Genomic DNA, 27,234 nt, shown 5'->3' on the forward strand with positions numbered 1-27,234 from the left:
AAATAAATGGAGAATTTTAGACAGATGCCAAATACACAAGGGGTTAAGGAAGTTTGGGATATTTTGTTACTATCCCTAATTTTTAAGTTGAGATAATGAATAATGACAGTTATAAAGATGATAGCTAATGTTTATTACATACTTTTTATATGCCAGGAATCATTCAAAACATTTTCACATTTCATTTATTTTTTATTAGAAACTTCTATGAAAAGTACCATTTTATTATGATCTTCATTTTATGGATGAAGAAACTGTGGCACAATAAAGTTAATTAACTTGCCCAAAGACACAAAGTTAATAAATGGCAGAGCTGGGCAGGCCACATTTTTCACCACTGTGCTGTATTGAAGAGGGCAAGAAACATGCTTTTCATGGAATCACAGAGCTTTAGAGTTTAAGGAAACATTAGAAGTAATTTGAATGTGGTGGAGAGGAAACCAAGAGATGTTAAATGACTTCTCCCAAGTCACACTATTTTTAGTAGCACAACTGGAACCAAAAATCTACTATTTCTATGTTTCTGTTTACTACTCATTCCAGCATACACATGCCTTCCACATGGATGGCTAAATTACGGTTCTTATTATGATGTTTCTCCAGGTTATGTAAATTCATTTAGTAGTTAACTGGTGACTTTAACTGTATAACAGAAGACACATTACTACAGACATATTTTTTTTTAAAGATTTTATTTATTTATTTAATTGACAGAGACAGCGAGAGAGGGAACACAAGCAGGGGGAGTGGGAGAGGGAGAAGCAGGCTTCCCACCGAGCAGGGAGCCCGATGGAGGGCTCGATCCCAGGACCCTGGGATCATAACCTGAGCTGAAGGCAGTCACTTAACCAACTGAGCCACCCAGGCACCCCACTACAGACATATTTTTTAACTAATTAGAAATAGTAAATTTTTTCTGCTTTGAAAGCATTTTTTTAATCCATCTGCTAGATGAGGTAGCTACCTTCACTTTCTCTTATCCTTTTCCTGTTTCCAGATAGACAACTTGATTTGGAGGCATTAAAGAGAGACTAGCAAAGTACTAAAGAGCTTAGCAAAGTGGACTAAGTTAGACCTGACTAGTAATCTTGAATGCATCTTATCGCAAAGGCTTGAAAATGCTATATCCTAATTCTAGATGCATTCTTATCACTTATTTAAGTGTTCTCCTTTGATTTGTCTTGACTGGATAAATTGAAAGAAGGGAATTAAAAAAATATCAGATAGGTTTCATCTTGTAAATCTGGTTAGTAATGGTTTCCCGAAGCAAAGTGTTGAAGGATTATGATGCTACTTGTGAGTGCACTGAGAGTTTTGTAATTGGTTAAGCACTGTCCACCACTGAGTACAGGACTAGGTGGTGGCAACCAATGCATAGTTTGTCATTGATCAGGTTTGCATAGGGCCATCCATTCTCCAGCGAACAACAGATTCCTTTGGCTGACTGTGCTGTGGAAGGAGAGGGAGGCAGAGGTTAGGGAGTGATTACACTGCAAGCAGTAAAACAGTACTTTCCAGCTCCTTTATTATCAAGAAGCTAGTTTCCAGCTTATAGAGTCCACAACCCCTTATCCACAACTTCTGAAATCTACATAGAGTTCTGAAAACTGAAGGATTTTGTATAACCCAACTCCCGTAACTGGGAATGTTATATGCATGATATCATCTAACTAAAAATTTTTTAATTCAAGGGGCGCCTGGGTGGCTCAGTTGTTGAGCGTCTGCCTTCGGCTCAGGTCATGATCCCTGGGTCCTGGGATCGAGCTCCGCATCGGGCTCCCTGCTCCGCGGGAAGCCTGCTTCTCCCTCTCCCACTCCCCCTGCTTATGTTCCCTCTCTGTCTCTCTCTCTGTCAAATAAATAAAATCTTCAAAAAAAAATTTTTTTAATTCAAAATTCCAGAATACACCAAACTCTAAATGTTTCAAATAATAGAGATTATAAACCTGTATTAGGTTATTCTGTATATTCGGTAAAATCATGGACATATAATAAAATTCTAAAACAGAAACAAAATAAAAATAATTATATTGGTTTATAAAATGGGTATATTTTCAAGACAGTATAGTATAGTGGTTAAGAGCTTGGGCATTGAAACTAGACTACTTGGGTTCAAATCCTGGACTTCCTGTACTTACTAGTTATGTGACCTTAGGAAAGTTACATAACTTCTCTGTACCCCAGTTTGCCCATCTGAAAAAATAGAGGTAACAGTAACTACCTCACAGATGTTATGGGGATTTAAGTGAGTAATTTCATCTAAAGCATTTAGAATAATGTTTAACATGTAGTAAGTGCTCTGTTAGTAGTAGTGGTGATGGTGACACAGATTTATTTAATTAATCTACCAGATTAATAGCTTAAGTAATTAAAATACTCAAAGCCAAATGGTAACTTTCTGAAGAGAAACCAAGTTCTGGTTTGTTTGGTTTTTTTTTTATAGGAAACTGATGATTATAGATATTTTGATCCCAAAATGCTGCGGGGCAATGACAGGTAAGCAGCTCTTGACTTGTGTAATTTGTTTGTAGGTCTTTCCACCCTGCTAAGAATGGAAGTAACTTAATTTTTTATTATAAATCAGTAAGTGCTTATTAAAAATTCAAACTATATAGAAAACTGGTAAGTAAACATAATCTTATTACCTGCAGATAATCATTGCTAATTTTACTTGACGTTTTGGTTCTTTTCCTTTCAAGTATATATACTCACACACCAAAAAAATACATTAGGTGTTTTTTGTTTTTTATGACGAGATGACAGTATTATAGACTGTATGGGGGAGGGGAATTTGGATAATGTGTTTTTAAATGCATATTCTTATTGAACCAAAGCAAAGACAGGAACTTTATGTTGGATACCAGTTGTTTTTATTTAACTGGTCCATAAAGCCAAGCCCCTGTAGATTGTTGTAAATACTTTATGGCAATGAAACATTCTACAGATAATTTCTCTATCTTATAACAAACATGGTGTGGTAAGGTACTTGTTTGCTTCATAATGGATATCATTTTTCAAGATTTACTTCATGGTAGTATGAAAAATAGCCTACAAGACTAAAGAAAGAACAGGCAGAATTGGGAGGGGAAAAACCTTCATGGAATGATCTTCTTTCTCACCTAAACTTGAGTGAAGCTGGTTTCTTGCCTACATCTTACTATGTTTGGGATCTTTAGAACGTTGTCTCTGCTTTATCCTAAGCTTTTACATCTTTGTCGATAGAATAATCTAGTCACTAGATAGTTGATTGTTAGATTGTTCTGTTTTGTTTTTTTTTTTAAGATTTTATTTATTTATTTGACAGAGACACAGCAAAAGAGGGAACACAAGCACAGGGAGTGGGAGAGGGAGAAGCAGGCTTCCCGCAGAGCAGGGAGCCCGATGTGGGACTTGATCCCAGGACCCTGGGAGCATGACCTGAGCCGAAGGCAGACGCTTAACGACTGAGCCACTCAGGCGCCCCTGTTAGATTGTTTTAGATCATTAGATTAGATCGTAACTTAAAAGGTTATTTTCTTTTCTTAACTTACCAGAAATACTGCTAAAGTTGCAGAAGAAGCTGCTAAGAGCAGCTGGCAAAGGAGCATTTGACAAAGAATAAATTCTAGAAGGGAGAGAATGAGGAGTGACAACTAATGAGTATGGGGCTTTTGAGGATGGTAAAAAATGTTCTGAAGTTAGACAGTGGTGACAGTTGTACAGCTCTGTAAATATACTAAAACCACTGGTTTGTACACTTTAAAACATTGGACTCAACTCTTCCTGTCTTGATATTCTCTGGCTTACATTTTATCCTTGGATTTGCATATGGCTAACAAGTAGATACATTTTGCTTCGTAGAAACTTCTCCTTTGCCTTCTCCTGAGCTATTTCATCACAGTTAATCTTGGTTATTAATAACTAATAATACTGTGCTATTTAAATCTCTCCTGATTCTATGTGTACTCTTAGAGGAACTTAAAGCACTCTGGAAAGAAGTTAATCACAGATGAGGTGTTTCAGTCGGGTGGGCTTCTGGCCCTTTCTATGGAGTATTCATTCAGACAGGCCATAGAAATAAGGAAAAGATGATAAAGGTGTGGAATTGACCTTTCAGTAATTAAGGATGGTATAATAGCACTCTCCTCTTCGTTGAAATTTTTTAAAAATTGCTTGTGAGGGGGCGCCTGGGTGGCTCAGTCACTAAGATCTGCCTTCGGCTCAGGTCATGATCCCAGGGATCGAGCCCCACATCAGGCTCCCTGCTCCTCCCTCTCCTGCTGTCTCTCTGTCAAATAAAAAAATGCTTGTGAGGAAAACCTAAGTTCTCTTTGTATAGCCTCTTTTATCACTGAAACAAATATATGTCTGACTCACAAAGGCTTTGAAAAATATCTTTATTAAAAGATCTCTTAGACACAAAATATTTTAAAAATACATTATAAGTATATAAATATGTGGCTAATATATGTAATAATATATAATGGTATATAGAAATACAAAGAAATAAGCTACAGCAAAATGCAGATTCCTCCTCCCAGCCCCGATTTCCTCCTGTTATTTCCCATACATGTTTAGTTTTTACACAAATGTGGATACTGACAAACTGCAACATTATGTTGCATATAGTAAAATTTTATATAATTTACCACTAAAATATGTGTTTTATCAACTTACCTTATACCCAGATTTTATTCCTTCTGAGAGCTGCTGCTCAGTGTTTCCTTCTCCCTTTCAGTTTTCTCTTAGGTTTTATTTTGAAGCTAACAGATTGCCCTACTCCCTTTTAGATGCTGATAAATGTACCTCATATTCTCTGCCTTCCCAATTCACTATTTGGGTACACAAAACTAAAGGACCCAGCCTCAAAGAAAGTGGAGGAGGAAGAATTGCAAATACATTTCTAATTGTGTGTACATGTGTGTGTTCCCCATACCTCTTTTATCCATAGTGAAAGCATTGTGTGAAGTTTTCACTATTGTTTTTCTTTGTTGTAGCTCAGTTCCAAGGAACAAAAATCCATTCCAGGAGGTGAGTTCTATATAAAAATTCTGTCTCTAAAATGGAAGATGACCAAGCAGTCTTGAAGAATTGTCTTCATCTTAAACATGGCTTTATTACAGTTACTGTATGGTACTTTTGATAAATCCAATTCTGTGTAACTATATTAGTAACCATATTTTCCTGATTTATAAAACTACTTAGAATAGCTAAAAATAACTGACAGTCAATGGACACTTGGGCTGTTTCCGTAGTTTGGTCATGGTAGACAATGCTGCTATAAACATTGGTGTGCATGTATCCCTTTGCATTAGTATTTTTGTCTCCTTTGGGTAAATACCTAGTAGTACAGTTGCTGGATTGTGAAGTAGTTCTTTTAACTTTTTGAGGAAACTCGATACTGTTGTTTCCACAGTGGCTGCACCAGCTTGCATTCCCACCAACAGTGTAAGAGGGTTCACCTTTCTCCACATCCTCCCCAACACCTGTTGTTTTTTGTGTTGTTGATTTTAGCCATTCTGACAGGTGTGAGGTGGTATCTCATGGTGGTTTTGATTTGTATTTCCCTGATGATGAGTGATGTTGATTGAGCATCTTTTCATGTAAAGTGTCCATCGACTGATAAATGGATACAGAAGATGTGGTATATATACAATGGAATATTACTCAGCCATAAAAAGAACAAAATCTTGCCATTTGCAACAACATGGATGGAGCTAGAATGTATTATGCTAAATGAAATAAGTCAGAGAAAGACAAATACCATATGATTTCATTCATATGTGGAATTTAACAAACAAAACAAATGAGCATAGGGAAAAAAGATAAACCAAGAAACAAACTCTTAGCTATAGAGAACAAGCTGATGGTTACAAGGGGAGGTGGGTGGGGGGACTGGGATTAAGGCGTGCACTTGCTGTGATGAGCACTGGGTGTTGTATGGAAATGTTACTATATTGTACACTTGAAACTAATATTACACTGTATAGTAACTAACTGGAATTAAATTTTTTTAAAAAGGGACACAAAATTAGGTAATTCACGAAAAAGAAGTTTAAGACTGCAGTAAAAGTTTTATATGTGTGGAACTTGTTTCTAAAGTTGGCTTCCAAGCTTTTGTGAAGATATGACTGTGTTTTCCTTTGAGATACAGAAAGCTTCTCAATAAAAATAAGTAAAGAACTGTTTTGGAAATTATGTAAATGCCAAGTTTTGTTTTTCCTACCTACAATAAACTCTAATTTTAAAAAGCCTTTTGGAGGAAGCCCTTTAGATTTATTTGCTATTACTTAACTGAAGAATGAGGTTTATTTTCCTCTACACACTTTTTAGAAACAAATTTCTTTTAATTGAAGTAGCATTAGGTGCTTAGGATATGACCTTTTGCTAGCTTGTATATTTTTTTTATGTAAGTTGTAGAATATGCTTCAAACTAAAAACCATATTGCTTAAAAGTTAAAATACTATTTCTTTCAACTTACCTATTTTTTTTTTTCTGTTTGCATTTTTAGGCAATTGTTTTTGTGGTGGGAGGAGGCAACTACATTGAATACCAAAATCTTGTTGACTATATAAAGGTACATGTTGGCCTCTTTATTCTTTAATCATTTGATGTTTCACAGTTGTTCTGTGTCTTTAGCATACTAGCATTCTCTGGTGGTTCTTCTGATTCTTACATAGCCCTCTTCTGGAGGTAGTTTAAAAGTCCTCATAAAGGGGAAATGCCCATATGCTCATTGTTTCCCAATTCCTGTCACATTTCTACCCTAAAATTGTAGTTAATCTGGAAAATAATGTATCTTATTCATGTAATGTACTTGGAAGCTATCTATCTTAATTTGACTTTAAATGTTCGTAAACTACAGGGTGCCCGGGTGGCTCAGTCAGTTAAGCATCCGACTCTTGATTTCAGCTCAGGTCATGATCTCACGGTGGTGGTGTCTGGCTCAAGATTCTCTCTCTCTTCCTCTCCCTCTGCCCCTCCCCCTGCTCCCTATAAAAGTAAAATAAATGCTCAGAGACCTCAAATAAGCTCCTCTTCCAAAAAGTCTCCCTTGGTGAAATGATTTACCAAACCCATTTACCTGAATAATAAGTACTTGTTTCCCATCCTGTTGACTTAAATCAGCAACATACTTCTAACACACTTGGAATGTCTGCTTTTTCAGCAAACAGGAGGTAGCAAATTAGAAGTAGAGTGCTACTCAAAGCTCCCAGCAGCAGGGAGTGACAGACAACTATGCAAAAGAATATGAAGGAAAGGGTATAACTTGAAGAGCAAAACACCATTTAAAATATAGGGGCAACAGAATTATCAGTTGTTGGAATGACATTTTGTAATCTTGATTATTCACTTTAAATAATGATCATTCCTTATGTCCTATGTTATGTAAGGCTTTAAAAAGGTCAAGATTTTGGTACATCAGGAGATAAAGAAAAGACAAATGTCATGGAGATTCAAAACTATCAGACACAACTCCTGGGATCCTATTTCAGTTACGTAGGACATACCTCATCTTCAGAGTGTGAACCACCAAGATCTGTGTAAGATGCCATGATCTCCAGGGAACATCCATCTTGTACAAGGAGGTGTCTTTTAAATCCCTCTTTGGTCATATAGCAGGAACCAGGTGCACACCATCAATCTGTACAATTTCTATACAGAGTGCTGACAAGCTACTGAAAGTTGTCCCCTGGTCTATCTGTGACCCTGGGACTATTAATCACTAGTTGATCTATTTCATTCAGGTGTGGCATGGAGTCAACAATATGACTGTTCCAGTTGGTCCCAGGGATAAACACAGGGCTGCAACAGACCAGATGAAATTAATCCTGTACTTATACATTCCACACACCCCCAGTCTTGTTCAAGCTTTCTTAATTACACTCACCAGCATTCTTTTTTCCTGCATTTTTAAAAATATTTGTAGAAAAGAAAAACCAGAAGGATAAACACCAAAATACTAATCATTTGTGGAGTGAAGTGGCTGAAATACAGGCATAATTTTGGAGAAACATTACAGTAGAACATTTGGTAGATTGCAAACTTATTTTTAATCATGTATGAGCTTTGACAACTTACCTTTTTCTACTACAGAAATTTTAATTTTGTGAAATGTGTTAAGTTGATTCTTTAGTTTTTTCTCTGATCAGTCACTTTGATCAGAAGAACATCAGACTATCAGTGATAGGTATGTGGTTTCAGTTTACTAAATACTTTTTTTCCCTTGATTATTATCCTCCACCCACAAAAATATGGCGTATAGGTAGTAGAGCACATGGTACTATGACTAGTCAGGCATGCAGCAGATATTTTAAGTTCCTGTATCCAGGCACCTTTCTTAACAGATCATCACTTAGGTTAACAGTTCCACAGTGGTCTTCGGCTCTGTTGTTGAACAAATTATTTTGTATATATTTTAGTGGCAATAGTATCCTAATTTTGCTTCCCCAGAGGGATCTTAGAAAATTTATAAAACCTGTAAAAGAAAAAGAAGGATTAGAATTATTCTGTCTATCCCCTAGATGTTATGAGAATCATCAGGACATACAATATGGGTAATTGCAGATTTAATCTTTCTTTAAACTACTGGAACCCATCTTGGACCTTCAGCTTCAAATGAAGGAGGCAGTTTCTTCTTTGGAGAAATGTCTTTTCAGATCCTTTGCCCATTTTTAAAAATGAGTTATTTTGCCTTTTTATTATTGAGTTTTAAGAGTACCTTATATAATCTAGAAACAAGCCCCTTATTAGATATGTGATTTGCAAATATTTTCTCCCATTCTTTAGGTTGTCTTTGCACTTTCTAGATGGTGTTTTTTAAAGTAAAGTACAAGAGTTCTTTTTATTTTGTTGAAGTCCAATTTGTTTTCTTTTGTTGCTCATGCTTTTGGTGTCATATCTAGGAATCCTTTGCCAAATTCAAGGTCATGAAGATTGATCCCTGTGTTTTCTTCTAAAAGAAAAGAAAAACAATTTTTACTCTTAAATGTAGGTCTTTGATCCATTTTGAGTTAATTTTGCATATAGTGTGAATTAGGCAAGAATAAGAAATAAAAGGCATCCAAATTGGAAAGAAAAGTAAAACTCATGTCACTATTAGCAGATGACATATAGAGAAAACCCTTAAGACTATTCAAAAACTGTCAGAACTAACAAACTCAGTTAAGTTGCAGGATACAAAAATCAGTACCCAAAAATCTGTTGCATTTCTATACACAAACTATCAGATAAATCAAGAAAACCATTTACAATCACATTTTAAAAAATTAAATACCTAGGAATAAATTTAATGATGGAGCTGAAAGACCTGTTTATTGAAAACTATAAGCCATTGATGAAAGAAATTGAAGACACAAAGAGATATTCTGTGTTCATGGATTGAAAAAAATCAATATTGTTGAAATGTCCATACTCCTCAAAGCAATCCACAGGTTCATTGTAATCCCTGTCAAAATACCAATGGCATTTTCTCACAGAAATAGAACAAACCTAAATTTGTAGGGAGCCACAAAAGACCGTTAATAGTCAAATAGGTTGAGAAAGAAGAACAAAGCTGGAGGTATCACATGTTCTAATTTCAAACTGTATTACAAAGCTATGGTAATTAAAACAGTATGGTACTGGCATAAAAACAATCACAGAGATCAGTGGAAGAGAACTGAGAGCCCAGAAATAAACCCATATAATATATGGTACGTTAATTTACAACAAAGATGTCAGGAATGTAAATGGGGAAAAGACAGTCTCTTCCATAAATAGTGCTAGGAAAACTAGACAGCCACATGCAAAAGAATAAAATAAAATCGATCTCTATTTTACACTATACACAAAAATTAGCTCAAAATGGATTAAGGGATTGAACATAAGACCTGAAATCATAAAACTCCTAGAAGAAAACAAGCAGTCAATTCCTTGACTGACATGGGTCTTGGCAGTGATTTTTTAATCTGACACCAAAAGCCAAAGCAACAAAAGCAAAAATAAATGAGACTACATCATAGTAAAAAGTTTCTCCACAGCAATGGAAACCATCGACAAAAGGAAAAGTAGCCTACTGAGTGGGAAAATATATTTGCAAATAGTGTATCCAACAAGGGGTTAATATCCAGAATATACAAAGAACTTACACAACTCAACACCAGAAAATAATCCAATTAAAAATGGGCAAAGGACCAATAGACATTTTTTCCAAAGAAGACATACAGATAGCCAATAGACATATGAAAAGATGCTTAACATCAATTATCAGGGAAATGAAAGTCAAAACCACATGGAGAAAGCCTGATTTTGTTTACATGATCAGAGAGGTATAAAAGACCCCTCCCCTTGGACAAGACTGGGACTCCCCTGCAACCAGGAACTTGGTGGTTCACAATTGAAAATAAAATGTGCCCTGTGCTACTGAGATGGGATCCTGGGAGCTGTGCCTAGAATATCTGGACCCTTCTAAAGTTTCCCTATGCTTTCTTTATTCTTCTTTGCTGTGATCTCTACCTTTTTTAATGTCTTGTGTAGGTATATCCTGTGGAGCCTCAAGAATCCCACTTATATGACAAATCCTATGTAGTTGTTGCACATAACATCTCATTTTGAAAAAAATGAGAGTGAGATGTGACTGTTTTTATTTGTTCTCAGAGATGGCCAGCTAGGACATTTATTCAGCCAACCATGTTTAATGCAGCTGAGATATCACAGAAAAAATGTTCTCCTTTTGTATTACAAAGCCATAATCCTATTTCTTGATGAATTATTGTATTTGCTTTGTTATAAACTTTTTAAAGAAGAAATGAATTTTCCTTTAAGTACACAATACATATAATAATTTTAGCATTAAGGACTAACCAAATTCCGCAGCAGTTTTGACTGCTGTAATTGGGTTATAGCATTCTGCCAAAATTAGGAATGAAATTCATAAGGAGTTACAAAATGGAGTATATTAATATAGAAATACTGTATGACACAAATGGGACTGCAGTGACAATCCATGCTACTTGTACCATATCTTGCTGTCAGCATAACAAAACCCTAGGCATATTTTCTTCAAGTAGTACAGGTCCTATATTGGAAGAATGCTGGCCTAGGACTTTATAGACGATTGTTCCTGTGAAATGTGGCGGTCATCAGATTCCTTCTATTTTCAGTATAAATGGCACCAACAGGGTACATTAATACATTTAAAAAAAAATTATTATGCCCATTTCACCACTTTTTTCCATGCAGTTTTAGGATCGACATGTGTACACCAAAATTCAACAACCACCCCCCCAAAAAAAACCTTTAAGAATAATAAAGTCTTATTGGACTTGATCAATCTTCTTGGGAATATTGAAAATATTACTTGTTACTTACTTATATGAGTTCTTTCTCATTTTTACAGGGGAAACAAGGCAAACACATTTTATATGGCTGCAGTGAACTTTTTAATGCTACACAGTTCATAAAACAGGTAAAGTGTACCTTGTTAGTTTCTCTTAACATACAATAACTTGCTGTTGATGTTTTTCAAAAGAGAGCAAGAGAATCATATTCATTTGAATCAGCTGAAGCCAAAAGCCATAGAGCTATAAAAATACAAGGTTTTGCCATGAACAACTATACAGAAAACTCTGATACATAACATTATTTCTATTATCCCAAATCTATGAAAAGATAAATTCAGAGAATTTAAACTTGGAGTAGTGTACTCAGGCAAAATTCAGTTCCCCATTTCCTTATATACTGTCCACATTTCTGACTTCGACTTAGCCAAATATAAATTGGGCTAAGAAATTAAGGTAACTTTCTGGAAGCTTAACTACTGGGGATGCTCAGTAGTCTAACCAGTAATGTTCACTCACCTTTGCCTTGGCTGCCATAAAAATCATAACAGTACCCTGTACTCATTTTTAGCAGCTATTCCTAGCATCATTTTCCAGCACAACTTTCTTATCCCCATTATGTGGTTCTTGTATTTTTAACCGTAATGTAGTTGCCCACTGATAGGAGGATACAGAAAAGTTCAAGAAGATACAGTGAACACATGTATACTCCCCATTAACATTTTACTGTACTTGCTTTATAAGATACCTACTCATTTATCCATTCTTCATTCTATTGATTGCTACAACTTCATTAATTTCAAAGTAAATTGTAGGTATCCGTGCACTTCCCCCTTAATACTTCGTTGCCTAGGGGTTTTAGTTTTTGAGGGGGTTTTTGTTTTGTACCCTTTGGAGGTAAAATTTATAACAGTGAAATATATAGATCTTAAGTGTACATTCCTGGGTGTTGTCAGATGTGTTCACCTGAATAATTCAACCCAAACTCCTATTCAAGATATAGAATCCTCATACCACACAGTTCCCTTATAATCTTGCCCGGTCAATCCTTGCCCTTAGTCATTCCCTGCCCCAAAACATGGTTTTGATATTTTTCCACCACAGATTATATAATGTTCTAGAATAGGCAAAACGGAATATTTTTTTCTTGGGTTAACTAGAGGATTCTCAATTTAGTTAATCTTTTTAATGAACCAGATGTTTATGCTAATTTCTCTATTCATTGGTTTATTATTTCCTTTGTTTTGATTACTTGGGGATATTAAGTTCATTAGTTTTTTTTTATTTAAAATCAATTAACATATAGTGTATTATTAGTTTCAGAAGTAGAATCTAGTGATTCCTCAGTTGCATATAACACCCAGTGCTCCTTACATCAAGTGCTTAATGCTCATCACCCAGTTAATCCATCCCCCCCACCCGTCTCCCCTCCAGCAACCCTGTTTCTTTCCTATAGTTAAGAGTCTCTTATGGTTTGTCTCCCTCCCTGATTTCTTATTTTTCCTTTCCTTCCCCTATGTTCATCTGTTTTGTTTCCTAAATTCCACATAAACATTTAAGGCCATAAAAATCAAAATTCTTAGCCAACACTGCTTTAGCTGCATTTCACAAATGTTAATATATTTTCATCACCATGTTTTATAGTTTTAATACACTTGGTGGTTTTCTCTTTTTTAGCCCATGTATAATTTAGAGATTTGTTGTTGTTTTCAAGTATTTGTGGGTTTTCTAAGTATCTTATTATTGATTTATAATTACCATGTGGTCATAGAACATTATGCGTATGATTTACTGTTTCAAAATTTATTTAAATCTCTTTAATGGCCCAACATATGGTCTCTTACTGAGCAGTCCATGTGCACTTTAAACAAGTGTGCATTATGCAGCAGTTGAGGGAAAGGTTCTATAAATTTCAGTTTGGCCATGGTAGTTGACAGCACTACTTAAATCTTCTATGTCTTTATTGATTTGTTTTTTTATGGTTTTTTTGGTCTAGTTCTATTGGGTACTAAAAGACTAGTAATAAAATCTCCAAATATGTTTGTGCAATTGTTTCTTTTTCTCTTCAGTTCTGTCATGCTCTCTTTTTAGTTCTGTCCATGTCAGCTTATTTTTAAGCTCTGTTATTAGGTACATACAGATTTATGATAGCTGTGTCTTCCTTATGAGTGGACCCTTTTATTATGCAGTATTCCTCTACTTACCTGGTAATCCTCTTTATCTTGAAGTCTACTTTATCTGGTATTAAATTAGTCACTCCAGTCTTGTCCTTATGGTTTGCAGGTTATAACTTTTCCATCTGATTGCTTCAGCTTGCCTATGAATTTATATTTAAGGTGTTTATCTTGTAGATGGCATATAATTGGATTTTTTTAAGCCATTCTGACAATCTATGCTTTTAAATTGGTTCTATTGGTCTTTTAACGTCTAATGTAATTATTGATATGATTTGATTTATATCCACCATTTTACTGATTAGTTTGAAATAGTTTAGCCATCCTCTTTTCCTCCTTTCCTACCTTCCTTTGTATAATTTGAACACTTTTCTATTTTAGCTGTATCTGTTAATTTAACAGTTGCTGTAGAGATCACAATATATACATCTTTAACTGTTCATAGAGTTAATATTGTGCCACTTGCATTAAATATAGGAACCTTCCAACCATATAGACCAATTCCCTCAGCAATTATTCTGTGATTGTCATATATTTTACATCTACATGTTATTAACCTCACAAGACAGTGAACAGTGTTATCATTTCTACTTCAGTCATCATAAAGAAATCCTTTGCATTTACACAGATATGATTTCCAGTGTTCTTCATCCCTACCACCTCTAGTAGATTTTAATTTCCATCTCTTGACTGCAAAACTTCTTTTAGCATTTATTATAGCTCTGGTATGCTAGCAGTGATTCTCTTAATTCTTTTATATGAAAGTGTATTTCACCTTTATTCTTAAATAATTTTGCTGGATATAGAATTCTGGATTGACAGTTCTTCAAAACTTTAAAAATGTTATTCCACAGTCTTATACCCGCCATTGTTTCTGATAGGAAGGCAACAGTATTCAGAGCAATATAATTTTACATGTAATATGTAATTTTTCTCTGGCTGCTTTCATGATTTCCTCATTATCTTTGGTTTTCACCAGTTAGGATGTATTTATGTGTGACTTCTTGCATTACCTGGTAATCCTCTTTATCCTCTTCTATTTTTCTTATTTGGGGATCACTGAGCTTCTTGCATCATATATTAGTTTATACCTTCACCAGATTTAGGGAATTTTCAGCTCTTCTTTCTTCAAACATTTTTATGCCCAGTTTTCTCCTCTCCTTTTGGGACTCCATTCACCTATTATATATGTTCAACAATTTATATTATGCCATACATCTCTGAGGATTCTGTTTGGGGTTAAGATTTTTTTATTTTTAAGTTTACTTATTTAAGTAATCTCTACACCCAGTGTGGGGCTTGAACTCACAACCCCAAGATCAAGAGAGTAGCATGCTCTTCCAACTCAGCCAACCAGGTGCCCCTGATTCTGTTCTTGAGAGTGTATAATTTAAGTTGTACTGTCTTCAGATTCACTCTTTATCTCCTTTCTGCTTTTTTGAGCAATGGTGTATGTATTTACCAGTTCTTGAATATTCCTTTGGGTCTTTTTTTTTTTTAATAGACTTTGTATTTCTCTGCTGGGATTTTCCTATCTTTTCACTGTGAACATACTCTCCATTATTTCACTGAGGATAGTTGTCATAAGCTGCTTTTAAACCCTTGTCTTTTAATTGCAACACACAGATCATACATTTCACTGTCTAGATGTCTCCACTGTCTTTCCCCCATTTTCCTGTTCCTTCATATATTAATTTTAGATTGTACCCTTAACATTGTGAATGTTTTTTTGGAAACTGAATTCTGTTTTTCTGGAGAGGTGATTTGGGCCTTTAGCAGGCAATAAACTTGGTTAGACTCAAATGTCAAACTCTGTCTCTTGGGCAGCAGCTCACATCTTGCTTCTTAGTCTCTCTCATTTGTGCGTGGTTCAGGGTTTCACCATAGATTTAGGAAAAGTTTGTACACAGAATTTAGGGCTCCCTCACTCTGTCTCGTTTATTTCCTCTTACCTTCGGTGGCTTTAGTTGTCCCCGTATTCTGGTTCTTTAGGCTGAGAGTCACAGAACCAGGGAACTCAGCCAGTGCTCGTCTCTCCTTCCCAGTGTCCGTTCTCTTCCCAAACCCACCAGCTTTCAGTTGCTCTCCATTTCCTTCCAGTAGTTGGTTTTTGTATTTTGTTTCAAGTTTTAATTGCTATCCCTAGGAGAATTCGGCCAGTAGTTTACCTAGCCTTCCAGGACTGAAAACCTTTTTTTTTCTTTTTAATGATGTATTTATTAAATATCAAATTAATTAAAATATGTGGAGAAGTAAACTGTCAGCAGTAAAGCTGCACATGAAATTTTTCTTTACATTTTCATACTGAGTTAATATTGACTTTATTCTCAGAGTTTTTGTTGTCCATTAGTTGAATTTCTACCTATATTGATTTTTTTTTTTTTTTTTTAAACATGACAGCCTTTATTACTCTTCAGGTAATAATTATTTTAGGTACAAATGCAATAAATGAAATGAGAAGCCTAGATTTTACCATGATTAAAGCATACATTTTTAAGGTGTTTACAAATGTTTGAATACATAAATTTCTTTTGTGATTAAAATAAAGTTATTCTTATGTTTTGTTTTAGCTGTCACAACTTGGACAGAAATAACACAGAAGAACCTTAATATGAGTCTACTCGGATAAATGTAAAAAGAAAAGTCAAAAGAGCCAGATGTTTTCTTCTTCGTATCAGTGTCCTAACAGTGAAACTTAGAGTTAATTTTTAAGGAAATTCTATACTTAATATAATGTGTACTAATTAAAAGAATAAAGTATTTCAGAAATAAATTTTTAAAATTGTACATTCTCTCTCCTGTTATGTTTGACAAATGAGAAAGTGCTTAGGAAGGAAAGAAAACCCTGCCTGAATATAATATTAAAATATTAATATGAAAACTCAATTTGTTACGATTGAAGCCAGTGAAAATTTAAGAAAAATGCAAATGTTGCTTGACTGGTTCATGAATCTCCTACTATAATGCTTTTTTTTTTTGTATGCATTTTAATTGTAAAATTACCTTCCCATGTTTTCTTGGTCCCCCATGTTGCCTCTAGACTTGAAGTGGGTACTTTAATGTCTCTTTTTCCTCTGGCACACCTATGTACATTTTATCACAGAATCCCTTCTTTATGTAATGGCAGCAACTAACAGCATCTAGACTGGACCAAACATTTATCCCATGAAGTTCTAAAAAGTATGTAAAATCAAGTGTTAAATTTGGTTCAAACCTTCCTGGTATGCAGCACCAATAAGGAATGTTGATCAGTCTTGAAACTCAAGGCAGCTATAAGATAAAAGCAAGCCAATCGCTCCAGAGAAAAAATTCTTATTAAAAAGGCCAGGGACCTTTTCCTCCTAATGAGCCTCATCAAGAGGAATCTGTAATGTTATAGATAATATCCTGATAATAGATAAAACAGCAAGATTCACAAGACTGTTTCTTTCTGTACTCCCAACCCTCATGAGTCAAAGAGTTCTATCTGGGTAGTGGCCTACTAATCTGACTTGGTCTTGAGATAGAATTTAATGTTTTGGCTGCTATAACACATTACCAATTACCAAACTCAGTCACCTCTCAAAGGCCCCACCTCCAAATGCCATTATATTGGGAGTAAGGGCTTCAACAAAAGAATTTGTAGGGAACACAAACATTCAGTATGTAGCACCGCATCATCTGCCAAAGTGGTCAAAGTGGTTTCATGCTCAGCGCTTAAGGAGACAATGTTATAGAGACAGTAATGTTAATCAAGGTGATAAGCTGTAAAGAAGATAAAGCATTGTCCCAGTTTCCTCAGTAACAGAGAAGTTAGACTTTAATGTATGTCCAGAAATTTTTTTTAGGTTAAAACTACATGAAAGACACAGGAGGTGGTCTCTTTTCATGTTGTGTTTGCCGCCAAAAATAAGTGAAACTAGTCTCATCATTGAATGCAGTTTTTTTCAAGTTTGCCTCCAGTTCACATAAAAGAAGGTCATTGCCAAGGTTCTGAGATGGAAAACTTTCTGTGGAACCGATTTAAAAAAAAAAAAATCTCCGGGGAAATTTTGGCCTTTCTCTAACTGTCCACAGCCTAGCCCCATCTGTCCTGCTGTGGGTTCCCCAGCAGGCCACCCACAATAAGGCAAGGGTCACTGTTGCTGCTGTCTTGGGCTGGGCAGCTCAACAAGTCTATCCAGCAAGCCCCCAGCTTGGCTGATTCAGAAACCAGTTTTATCTGCCCCCAAGGTGATTCTCAGAGGAATTGATTCCTGCCATGGTAAAGTGCCCATCACGGGTAGAGGTCAATAGGAAATGGAAATGCTGTGCCAGGTGATTTACAAAAGTTACATCAATCCTCACAAGAGCACTAACAGATGGTACAACACCAATTTTATAGCTGGAAACAAAGCTCAGAAAGTTAAGGACCCTGCTCAAAGTCCTAGCTGGTACATGGTGGAGCCAAAGGTGGAATGCACATCTGTCTGCTCCACATTCGTTCTCTCCACTGCTCGAAATTGCCTAGCTGAGGAAGCAGGAGGCTTGAAGGCTTGCCAAGCCACTCCTCACTGATCAACCTGACAGTCGCTTTCCCTTTCTTCTATGTGGAATGAGTTGTGCAGAGTATGGGCGTCTAACACAGGGCCCTCCAGGTAATGCAGCTCACCTGGGTTAGCCAGCACAGGACGTTCACCAAAACCAATGCCTTACCAGTGAGCTTACACGCATGGACTGGCAAGCATAGCCACCTGACAGAATTTGAGTAGTTTGGCATCAACATGGGAAGATCAGTTCACTTGGCATAGATGGGGCTCTAAAATAAAAGGAAAGGACAAAATAAAAAAGGATTGAAAGAAAATTCAAGTCAAAACAAAATTTGCCCTGAAACAGAAGCTTCTGTTTTTCTGCTCCATCATGTACTTTTGTACTGGGACAAACTGTAAGACAAAGTCACATCCTAGTATGATCTAAATTGTCAATTTTCAAATCATGCCCTTAAAACTTACAATTTTTAGGTAATATTCAAAGGAATTTGAAGCTGGGTGTGAAGATTTAAATTCAGTTAGATATACCCAGGTCATCAGACAGTGGACATTTGCAGAAATTTTTTGATTGTTTTCAAATTGCAAGGCACAGAGCAACCTGGCTCCGCAGGCTGAGACTGTACTGATGTGACTGGAAACTGAATTTCTCATTTGTTATAGTGACCACATCAAAATAAACATCGACTAAGCAGAGAGAACTAGGAACTATTCAACTTCACTTTGTTGAGCTACTCTGGGTTCAACAGAATCACGGAATTTCAAAAATTGATATCCAAAGAGATCCCTGAATGTTGATGAGTGTGTACCAGACTTTAAATATTTGTAGCTGCTTTTACAATGGAAACCTCAGGATGGTTCTAAATTACCAAGCATCAGCCCCATCAACGTGGCTCACTCTCAACAGGAACAGCTGATTGTGCTAAAAAAGCAAGCTCCGTGTACCAAGATGACATGGTGTCCTAAGAATCCAGAAACAGCCACAGGAACTCTAGGATCTCCTGAAGGATTATGGCTAAGTGACTGTCATATGCTAATTTGCTTGTCAGCATCGTTTTCCCTGATATTTGTCACCCCAGTCTTGTCTTCATTCACTCATATGTCTCAGGTGGAGCTGACTATACCCCCGACGACAACAGTAATTGATAAAGGGATAGAGGAGTAGTCAAACCCAGCCAACACAGAGCAATTAGATTCCTGCTGAGGTCACTGCTTGGAAAGGCACAAGATGGCCACTATGTGCCGGACTTAAACTGGAGGGCCTTAAAATGAGGCTATAGATATGGCCACAAGGCAGAGAATGAAGACAATGCAGAGCTCAGAGATGTGCTAATGATATCATTTGAACCCCTGGGTCTATCCTTAGTGTAACGGGAGTGTTGCAGGCAGCAGCAGACAGAGCCTTAAAGAGATACAAAATCCAACGGATGATTTAAACATCCTACAAGGGCCAAAGAAATGCCACCCAGAATATCAGAAACAATGGTTCTCAGACACTGAACATCAGGAAGCACAGGACAGTGATCCCTAAGAGAAGGAAAGCAAACAAGATGAGTCCTACAATTGCCACTTCTTACTTGCTGGAGAGATTTTATTTATTTATTTTTTTTCAGGCTGTAGCACAGGCAGAGCTGAGGGAGAGGGCTCCCTGAGTTGCTGAGACAAAGTTGGGCATTAGGGGGAGTCAAGGTAGCTAGCATTCACAGGGCTGAGTAATGGAGAGAAGAGAGCTACACAGGAAGAAAGTTCTAGAGATCTACAGAGGGTCAGATGAATGCTGGTCAGTGCAGATGGTGAGGAAACAACTCGAGGAACTAGGTGAAGAACCACCTGCAAGGATCAACCTTCTTTGCTCAAGTGGAGCCGGGAATAGTGTCTGTTCCCATCAACCAATTACCTGTACTTTGTACAGGTACAGCTCACTTCCTTCTATCTTGACATAAGTGAAGAATTAAGAGAGCTATTCATGGACTTACCAGTGCAAAGTACTTACCAGTGATAGGGAAGATTAGCCCTAGACTAAATGCTGGTTCTGGTCCCACCTAACAAACCTTAAGCCAAACCCAGAAGGATCAAACTGTTCCAAGTAACTTAACCATCTGCAATAAAGCTCAGGAATAGAGGAATACAAAAGTAGGCACCCAACAAAGTTTAGTGTCTGCAATCCAATGAAATCTTACCAGATGAGACACAGGGCAATAAAGCTCATCATGAAGAGAAAACATTTCAACAAACAGACTCAGAAACGCCACAGATGACAGAATTAATAGACAAAGACATTAAAACAATTATTAGAACTGTATTCCACATATTCAAGAAGGTAGAACATTAAGATATAGAAAATATTTTTAAAGGCCCAAAATGAACTTCTAGAAATGACAATGTCTGAGATGAAAAAATTGCTAGATATATCTGTAGAATAATATCATTTATAAATTGAATTTAAACCTTAAGAAGAAGTGGGTTGGGGCACCTGGGTGGCTCAGTCGGTTGGGCGGCTGCCTTCAGCTCGGGTCATGATCCTGGGGTCCTGGGATCGAGCCCTGTGTCAGGCTCTCTGCTCAGCGGGGAGTCTGCTTCTCCCTCTCCCTCTGCCTGCCACTCTGCCTACTTGTGCTCTCTAGCTCTCTGTCAAATAAATAAATAAAATCTTAAAAAAAAAAAAAAAAACTGGGTTTTTCAGATTAGGTTTAATGAACCAGAAGTCAATTTTTTTTTTTTAATTTATTTTAGAGAGAGATTGAGAGAGTGTGCATGTACGAGTTGGGGGAGGAGCAGAGGGAGAGGGAGGGAGGGAGGGAGAGTCCCAAGGAGACTCCGGGCTGCGTGGGAAGCCCTACGTGGAACTCAGTCTCACGAACCTGAGATCATGACCTGAGCCGAAATCAAGAATCGAATGCTTAACCGACTGAGCCACCAGGTGCCCCCAGAAGTCAACTTTTTAAACAAAAATAGCTCCTAAGTATTTTTTGTAACCAAAAACTTACACTGACAGGATCAAGACATACCTGGAGCTTTTTTTTTTTTTTTTTTCTTTCCAATTACCTATATCAGTAAGTTTATTTTTTGGCTTAAGACAGTTTGAGAGGAGTTTCTACTATTTGCGGGGAAAATAAGTCATGAAATAATTGACAAATTCTGGACAACCTATCACTCTAACTGGTTTTGAGGAAACGCATTCTGTTTCACAGAACTGTTAAAACTGATGCTGATGTGGACATAGATTCAGAATTGAAATGTGCCCGGAGAATCCAAGCCACAATTCAAGAAGTCCCTAGTCTGTTAGGTACCAGGATTTTCCTTTTAAAAAAAATATTTTATTTATTTATTTATTTGAGAGAGAGAGATCATGAGCGGGGTGGAGGGGCAGAGGCAGAGGTAGAAGCAGACTCTCCGCTGAGCAGGGAGCCTGATGCGGGGCTTGATCCCAGGATCCCGGGATCACAACCTGAGCCGAAGGCAGCTGCTTAACTGACTGAGCCACCCAGGCGGCCCTAAGTTACTTACACTAAGTCTACAACTCTAAACTTCTGTGAGGATAAAATTGATTAAACTGTTTTTGGGCTACTTTTTGTTTGTGCTGCTAAAATAGGTTTTAAATTGTTAATTCTGTGAGCATTTTTTTTTAAATTACACAGTTCACACACGAATTTCTGGTCAGGTATCTTCTACTTTAAAAAAAGCTCAGATTATATAATCTTCAAGTGTGCTACCATCATTAATATTCCAAGATTACAACCAAAGTCACAGAAGACTGATTTATAAACATGTATTCCAATTTATAAGTTAACATAAACCAAGAATCAGCAATGATCAATTGCATGGATATCTTATAAGAGGCAGAAGAGCAAAGAATAGGAAACAATTTTAAACTTCTGTAGGCTTCCTGAGATTCTCTATACACATGTAATAAATGTATATAACTTTTTTTTTTTACACATAGAGCATCACACTGTATGTAGTGTTGTGCAGCTTATTGTTTTTGTTGTTAATTTAACAATATATGACAAGAACTTTGTTAGGTGCTCTAGATGTTAGGTCGTTTAATCCTAATAAGAAAACTTAAGAAAATAGGTAATACAATCCCTGCTTTACAGGTAAGGAAATACAAGGTTAAGAGTTCAGGTACTATCCAAGATCATTCAGTGAGTAAGTAGTGAAATTTGAACTGGCCAGATGTGAGTCTAGAACCTTTTCCATTTGACATGAGGAATTAGAGGATAAAAAGAATATTAGGATATTAGGAATTAAAGGATAGAAAACTAAGATACTTAGATACTCTGGGGATGCTAGAGTTACAGAAACAAAAAGACTTATAACTTCTCTCATTTTCCAAAAGTTTGGAGACAGTATCTGGGCTGCTTCTAGCCAGTGTATAAGAGTTACGCCATTTTCAGAAATAAAGTTTCTAAGTCCTAATTCAGGGTGGTAGTTTTTAAGAAAGCCTCTCAGAAGTAAACCCAGCCTCTCACTGGGTTCAACCAGACCCAGTACAGACAACCCTCAGCACATGATTGGTCCTCCACTCAGCTCCAGATAGCACATTCTGTCCTTGAAAGAAAAGGCCATTTCCAGTATCTTTCCTAAATGTTGGTGTTTGGGCAGTGGAGTATCAGCTGAAAATATTCCTTCATTATATAAATTTGAACACATCCATACCATGGAACCCCAGGAAGCTGCAAAAAGTCATGAGGAAACTCTTGCTGTACTATTATAGGATAGTCTACAAGACTACAGATACATTGTTAAATTAGCAACGACAACAAAAAACTGTAGAACACTACATATAGTATGATGACCTATGTGTAAAAAAAAAAAGTTACATACATTTATTACGTGTGTATAGAGAATCTCAGGAAGGATACAAAATAAATGGGCAATTGTTTGCTTCCTGGAAAGGGAACTGGGTGCCTGGGGCCAGGGATGGGAGGGAGGCAGTGAGGTTTTTCACTGTAGACCCCTTCCATGCTTAGAATTGAGTTCCATGTATATATTATCTACTTCATTAAAAGTGAGAGGGGGGAAAAGACCTCTTTTTCTACACAAGGAGACAATAGGTAGTTTTAGCTCACGAAATCTAATCACAAGTCTGAGGGAATCTTCCAACTTCCTATTTTACTCTCTCCCCCTGCAGCATGGGACACTGTTGGCTACTCCCTTCTTGAGATTCTCTTTCCTTGGCCTCCTTGTCTTAAAGTACCAATTAGAGTCATTTGATTTGCAGTATGTTCCCGTCATTCCTGAGATTCAGACACCCTGGTTAAGCATCAGGGTAAGAGAGGTGCCTGCGTGGCTCAGTCGGTTGAGTGTCCCACTTGATTTCGGCTCAGGTCATGATGTCAGGGCTGTGGGGTTGAGCCCCACGTTGGGCTCCCTGCTCAGGGGGGGCGTCTGCTTGAGATTCTTCCTCTCCCTCTGCATCTCCCCCGCCCAAAATATATAAATAAATCTTTTTTTAAAATCAAGTTAAGGAAGTGTCACTGGATTTGTCATTGAATACTTTCTACAGGTACAGCTCACTTCCTTCTGTCTTGATATGAGTGAAAAATTAAGAACAGCTATTCAATACTACAAGGGTGGTCGCTCATGTCTATATTACAAAATATTCATCCCCAACAGAGCATCTGGAACCAGACTGCCTGAGTTCAACTGCAGCCTTAACTCTCATTGACTGTGCGGCCGTGGGCAGGCTATTTAATTTCTGTAAACTTCGATCTCATCGTCTCTAAAAGCAACTTCATAAAGTCGCTGTGCCGATTACATGACATCATCCATGCAAGCGTCCTTTCCAGGGTCTGAAGCTCAGGGCATGTCAGCTACGAGTAGGTTCTGCCCTCTAAGTTCAAAAGGCAGGACGGTGCCTTCCCTTCAGGGGGCTGCCAACTCGTCCACACAGAGACCTTGACAGCCACAAGGTGCCGTGGGCTGTTTTGGAGTGGTTCTCACAAGCCTGAACCCAGGAACTGCCCCTCCACGCTGCCATCTTTGGGCTCCACGTGGCCACCTCAGAGACGTCCCAAGACCTTTCTAAAGACTGGTGTCACTGTTGTTCAAAAAGCCGCTCCGGCCGTCACACAAGCTCTAGGGCACGGGCATAAAATTCTGCAGCAAGGCAAGATTCTGTAGCCCATTCTGCACCCCTCCCAGCTGCTCAAAGTTGGGCTCAAAGGCACAGCCCCCCACGTGTACACAATCGTATTCCTCCGGTCAAGGGGGCACGTCTCCCTCACCAGCCTCTGTGCGGGCAGCAGTTCAAGTATCTCCTCTTGGAATACAACAAAATGTCCCAACTTGTCTCCACGCTGTAGTAACAGGAAGGGAAGGAAGGAAGTCAACGAATTTTCTCAGGCCTCAGGTGCCACCTGTGATTTGCTCTGCGTCCCTCCTGGCACAGAGTCCGATGTGACCGGCCCCGTGTGGTCTGCCAGTGGGTAATGTGTGCCAACTCTCACCTCCTCCCTGGCTGTCCGTGTGGACAAATCCGCCAGTGTCTACACCCCATGTATCTGCCTTGGCGTGGACTCTGAAACCTGACACGACATGAAGAGCCTGCTCCCGGGTCTCAGCGAAGACCAGGATCCAGCCTGATACGCCCTGGCATTCAGGCTCCCTGAAGTCAGAGAAATGTTTGACAGCCATCAGCCCTCATGCGGACATCAGGGCAGAGCCAGCCCCAGAGCAATGCTTTGGCTCCAGAGCACACGATGCTCAGGTTTCTACCGAACTGTTCGTGTTTGGAAGCAAAGCAATCAAAAACGGTGAGAGTGGAGTAGACCACGTTGACTCTGAAGCTGGTAAAAATAAAGATAATGATTTTCAAAGAGAAGAAATCAGCTCCTGCCTGAAAGGCACCTTTATCCTCTGTCCTCTTTCGGCCTCAACTCTTCTCCCTTGGTGTTTGCTTTCCCTGCTCCACCTCCTCCCATATCCCAGCTTCACATCAAAAGGGAACTCCATGGTTGATAGATTACCCCAAATGTACACAGAAAATAGATGCCCAGGGATAAGCAAAATTAAAGGAGCTTGTCCCACCTGCTTTTAAGTATTCCAGTTTGTGTTCTCTCTGGGGGCTCTTGTGCACGCTCATCAAGGAGCTAGAGCACTGGACCATGGGACCTTGGGCTATGTCCCCATCTCTGCATGTCCAGACTGCACGTCCTGTTTTCAAAAACTGTACTGAAATTATTTCATTGTAAAGGAAAGAAAAGAGAGAGGATGGTAATAAGTGAATAGAGCACATCAGGGTTTGGGAGCCCTTGCCTTAGTATTCTCTTCGATAAAAGCTTCTGAAACTATGAAATTAAAGCCACTCAGAATTGAAGGGGACCCCAACTGACCCGGCCTAACTGCTCAAATCCCCTCTATGACCCCTCCACCAACCTGGCCCCCACCCAGGCCGGCAGCCCTCCAGGCGTGGGACTGTGCTTTCCTCCCGAGCAAGCAGCGGCATCCTCCCAGCACAGAGCCAAACTACGAGAGAGCTGCGGGATGCCACGTTCACATATGCGCCGGCACGGCAAGCCGCTGACACCGTGTTTGCACCTGACCACACAGAGGACGATCTGGCTTAAAGCAAATGCTTCTCTGGGGCGCCTGCGTGGCTCAGTCGTTAAGCGTCTGCCTTCGGCTCAGGTCATGATCCTGGGGTCCTGGGATCAAGCCCCGCATCGGGCTCCCTGCTCGGTGGGAAGCCTGCTTCTCCCTCTCCCACTCCCCCTGCTTGTGTTCCCTCTCTCACTGTGTCTCTCTCTGTCAAATAAATAAATAAAATCTTTAAAAAGAAAAAAAAAAAGAAAATGCCTCTCCATCAACCATCAGAGAGCAGGTAATTCTAAAACTTCACATGTGTCTATAAAAAAGTCTTCTTGCAGAGAGAAGCCTCACAAATTCTCCTCAGGTCTTCCTGGTCACAGAGGGACTATGAACCATGACACAGTGTTTATGAGTTCCACTTGCCAGAAGTCATCTCCTCTGTGGAGCAGCATGGGTAGTCATGAGGAACAGAATCCACAAATAGACTTATAATAAGCAGGTCTGCTGGCATCCTCCCAGATGAAAGGCACCTGCCACCATGTGGACAAAACACTAGGAAAGCTTTGTCATCGCAGGAAGATTCAGGCGTCAGATCGCAGCCAACCTTGCTTTTGCTTGTCTCCTGTTTTCTCTGGTGCCCATGGACCCGAAGAAGTGGGCCCCTGGTCGTCAGTACGCATAAGCCACAGTGGGGCTCAGCATTTCCCTCACATTGTTTCAGTGGAAATGTTCGGTTGTGTACAAAGGAGAACAGAAAGAGGACAATCCACATGCCCTGCAGAAGTTCTGCCTATCCTTAACTACAAGGCCCAAGGTTAATTTCTCCTTAAGAAGCTTCTGTCTCTTTTAACAGTTGAAGTTATAAAAGCTTGACACAAATCCCTGGAAATACCAAGTATGATGAGCAACCAGCAAGAGTGTCAGTTATTTCCAAAGAACTGATGATGTATGTGTGTATATGTGTGCATGTGTGTGTAATGTATCCCATGTGCGTATATTCTGGGGGTTTTATATATATATACACACTTATTACATACAGTATTTATATTATAAACATATCATTATATGTAATATATTTTTATACACACACACACACACACGAGATAGTATAGTGGGATGTTTAATTTTATGTCAGCTTGACGGTACCATGGGTATTCAGGTGAAACATCCCTGAGTGTGTTTTTGAGGCTGTTTCCTGAGGAGATCAGCACTGGAATCTGTGGGCTCAGTAGAGCGAACTGCCCTTCCCCTTGTGGGTGGGCATCATCTAATTCACTGCGGACATGGATGACATGGAGGGTGGAGGGAGGAGGAATTTGCCCTCTTCCCACCTGCCTGCCTTCTTGCACGGGGACACTGCTCTTCTCCTGCCCTTGACTGACACTTACACCATCAGCTCCCCTGGTTCTCAGGCCTTCAAACCCAGGCTAGAATTCCACCCCAGGCTTTCCAGGAGCTCCAGCTTGCGGACAGCAGACTGTAGGACTTCCCAGCCTCCATCAGCATGGGGGCCTAGTCCTCATAATAAATCGCCCATTATACATGCGTTTATATGCACATATATATATACATATATATATACACACACATTCATGCTGGAATATATCACATACAGATATACATATAAGGATTATATATATATGCCTATTGACTTTGTTTCTTGTTTCTCTGGAGAACTCCAATACAGCGAGACCAAATAAATTGGATGGCTGTATGGATAG

At 38.4% G+C, this 27,234-nt stretch overlaps 1 protein-coding gene across 2 annotated transcripts in view; it reads left to right on the forward strand.

Moving 5' to 3' along the window:
• The window catches only part of SCFD1 (sec1 family domain containing 1), a 101,266-nt gene extending 85,004 nt beyond the window's left edge, over positions 1 to 16,262 (forward strand). Inside the window, exons 21-25 of one of the 2 annotated variants that reach the window (XM_036093128.2) lie at positions 2,444 to 2,496; positions 4,977 to 5,010; positions 6,492 to 6,557; positions 11,361 to 11,429; positions 16,046 to 16,262. In XM_036093128.2, coding sequence (XP_035949021.1) covers positions 2,444 to 2,496; positions 4,977 to 5,010; positions 6,492 to 6,557; positions 11,361 to 11,429; positions 16,046 to 16,069 — 246 coding nt within the window. In that variant the 3' untranslated portion in view covers positions 16,070 to 16,262. The remainder of the gene's footprint in view (positions 1 to 2,443; positions 2,497 to 4,976; positions 5,011 to 6,491; positions 6,558 to 11,360; positions 11,430 to 16,045) is intronic. The other variant, XM_036093129.2, reaches the window with a different exon arrangement.
• The last annotated feature ends 10,972 nt before the right edge of the window (positions 16,263 to 27,234 follow it).

Source organism: Halichoerus grypus, chromosome 8 (genome assembly GCF_964656455.1).
Source record: "Halichoerus grypus chromosome 8, mHalGry1.hap1.1, whole genome shotgun sequence".
Lineage (NCBI taxonomy): Eukaryota > Metazoa > Chordata > Mammalia > Carnivora > Phocidae > Halichoerus > Halichoerus grypus.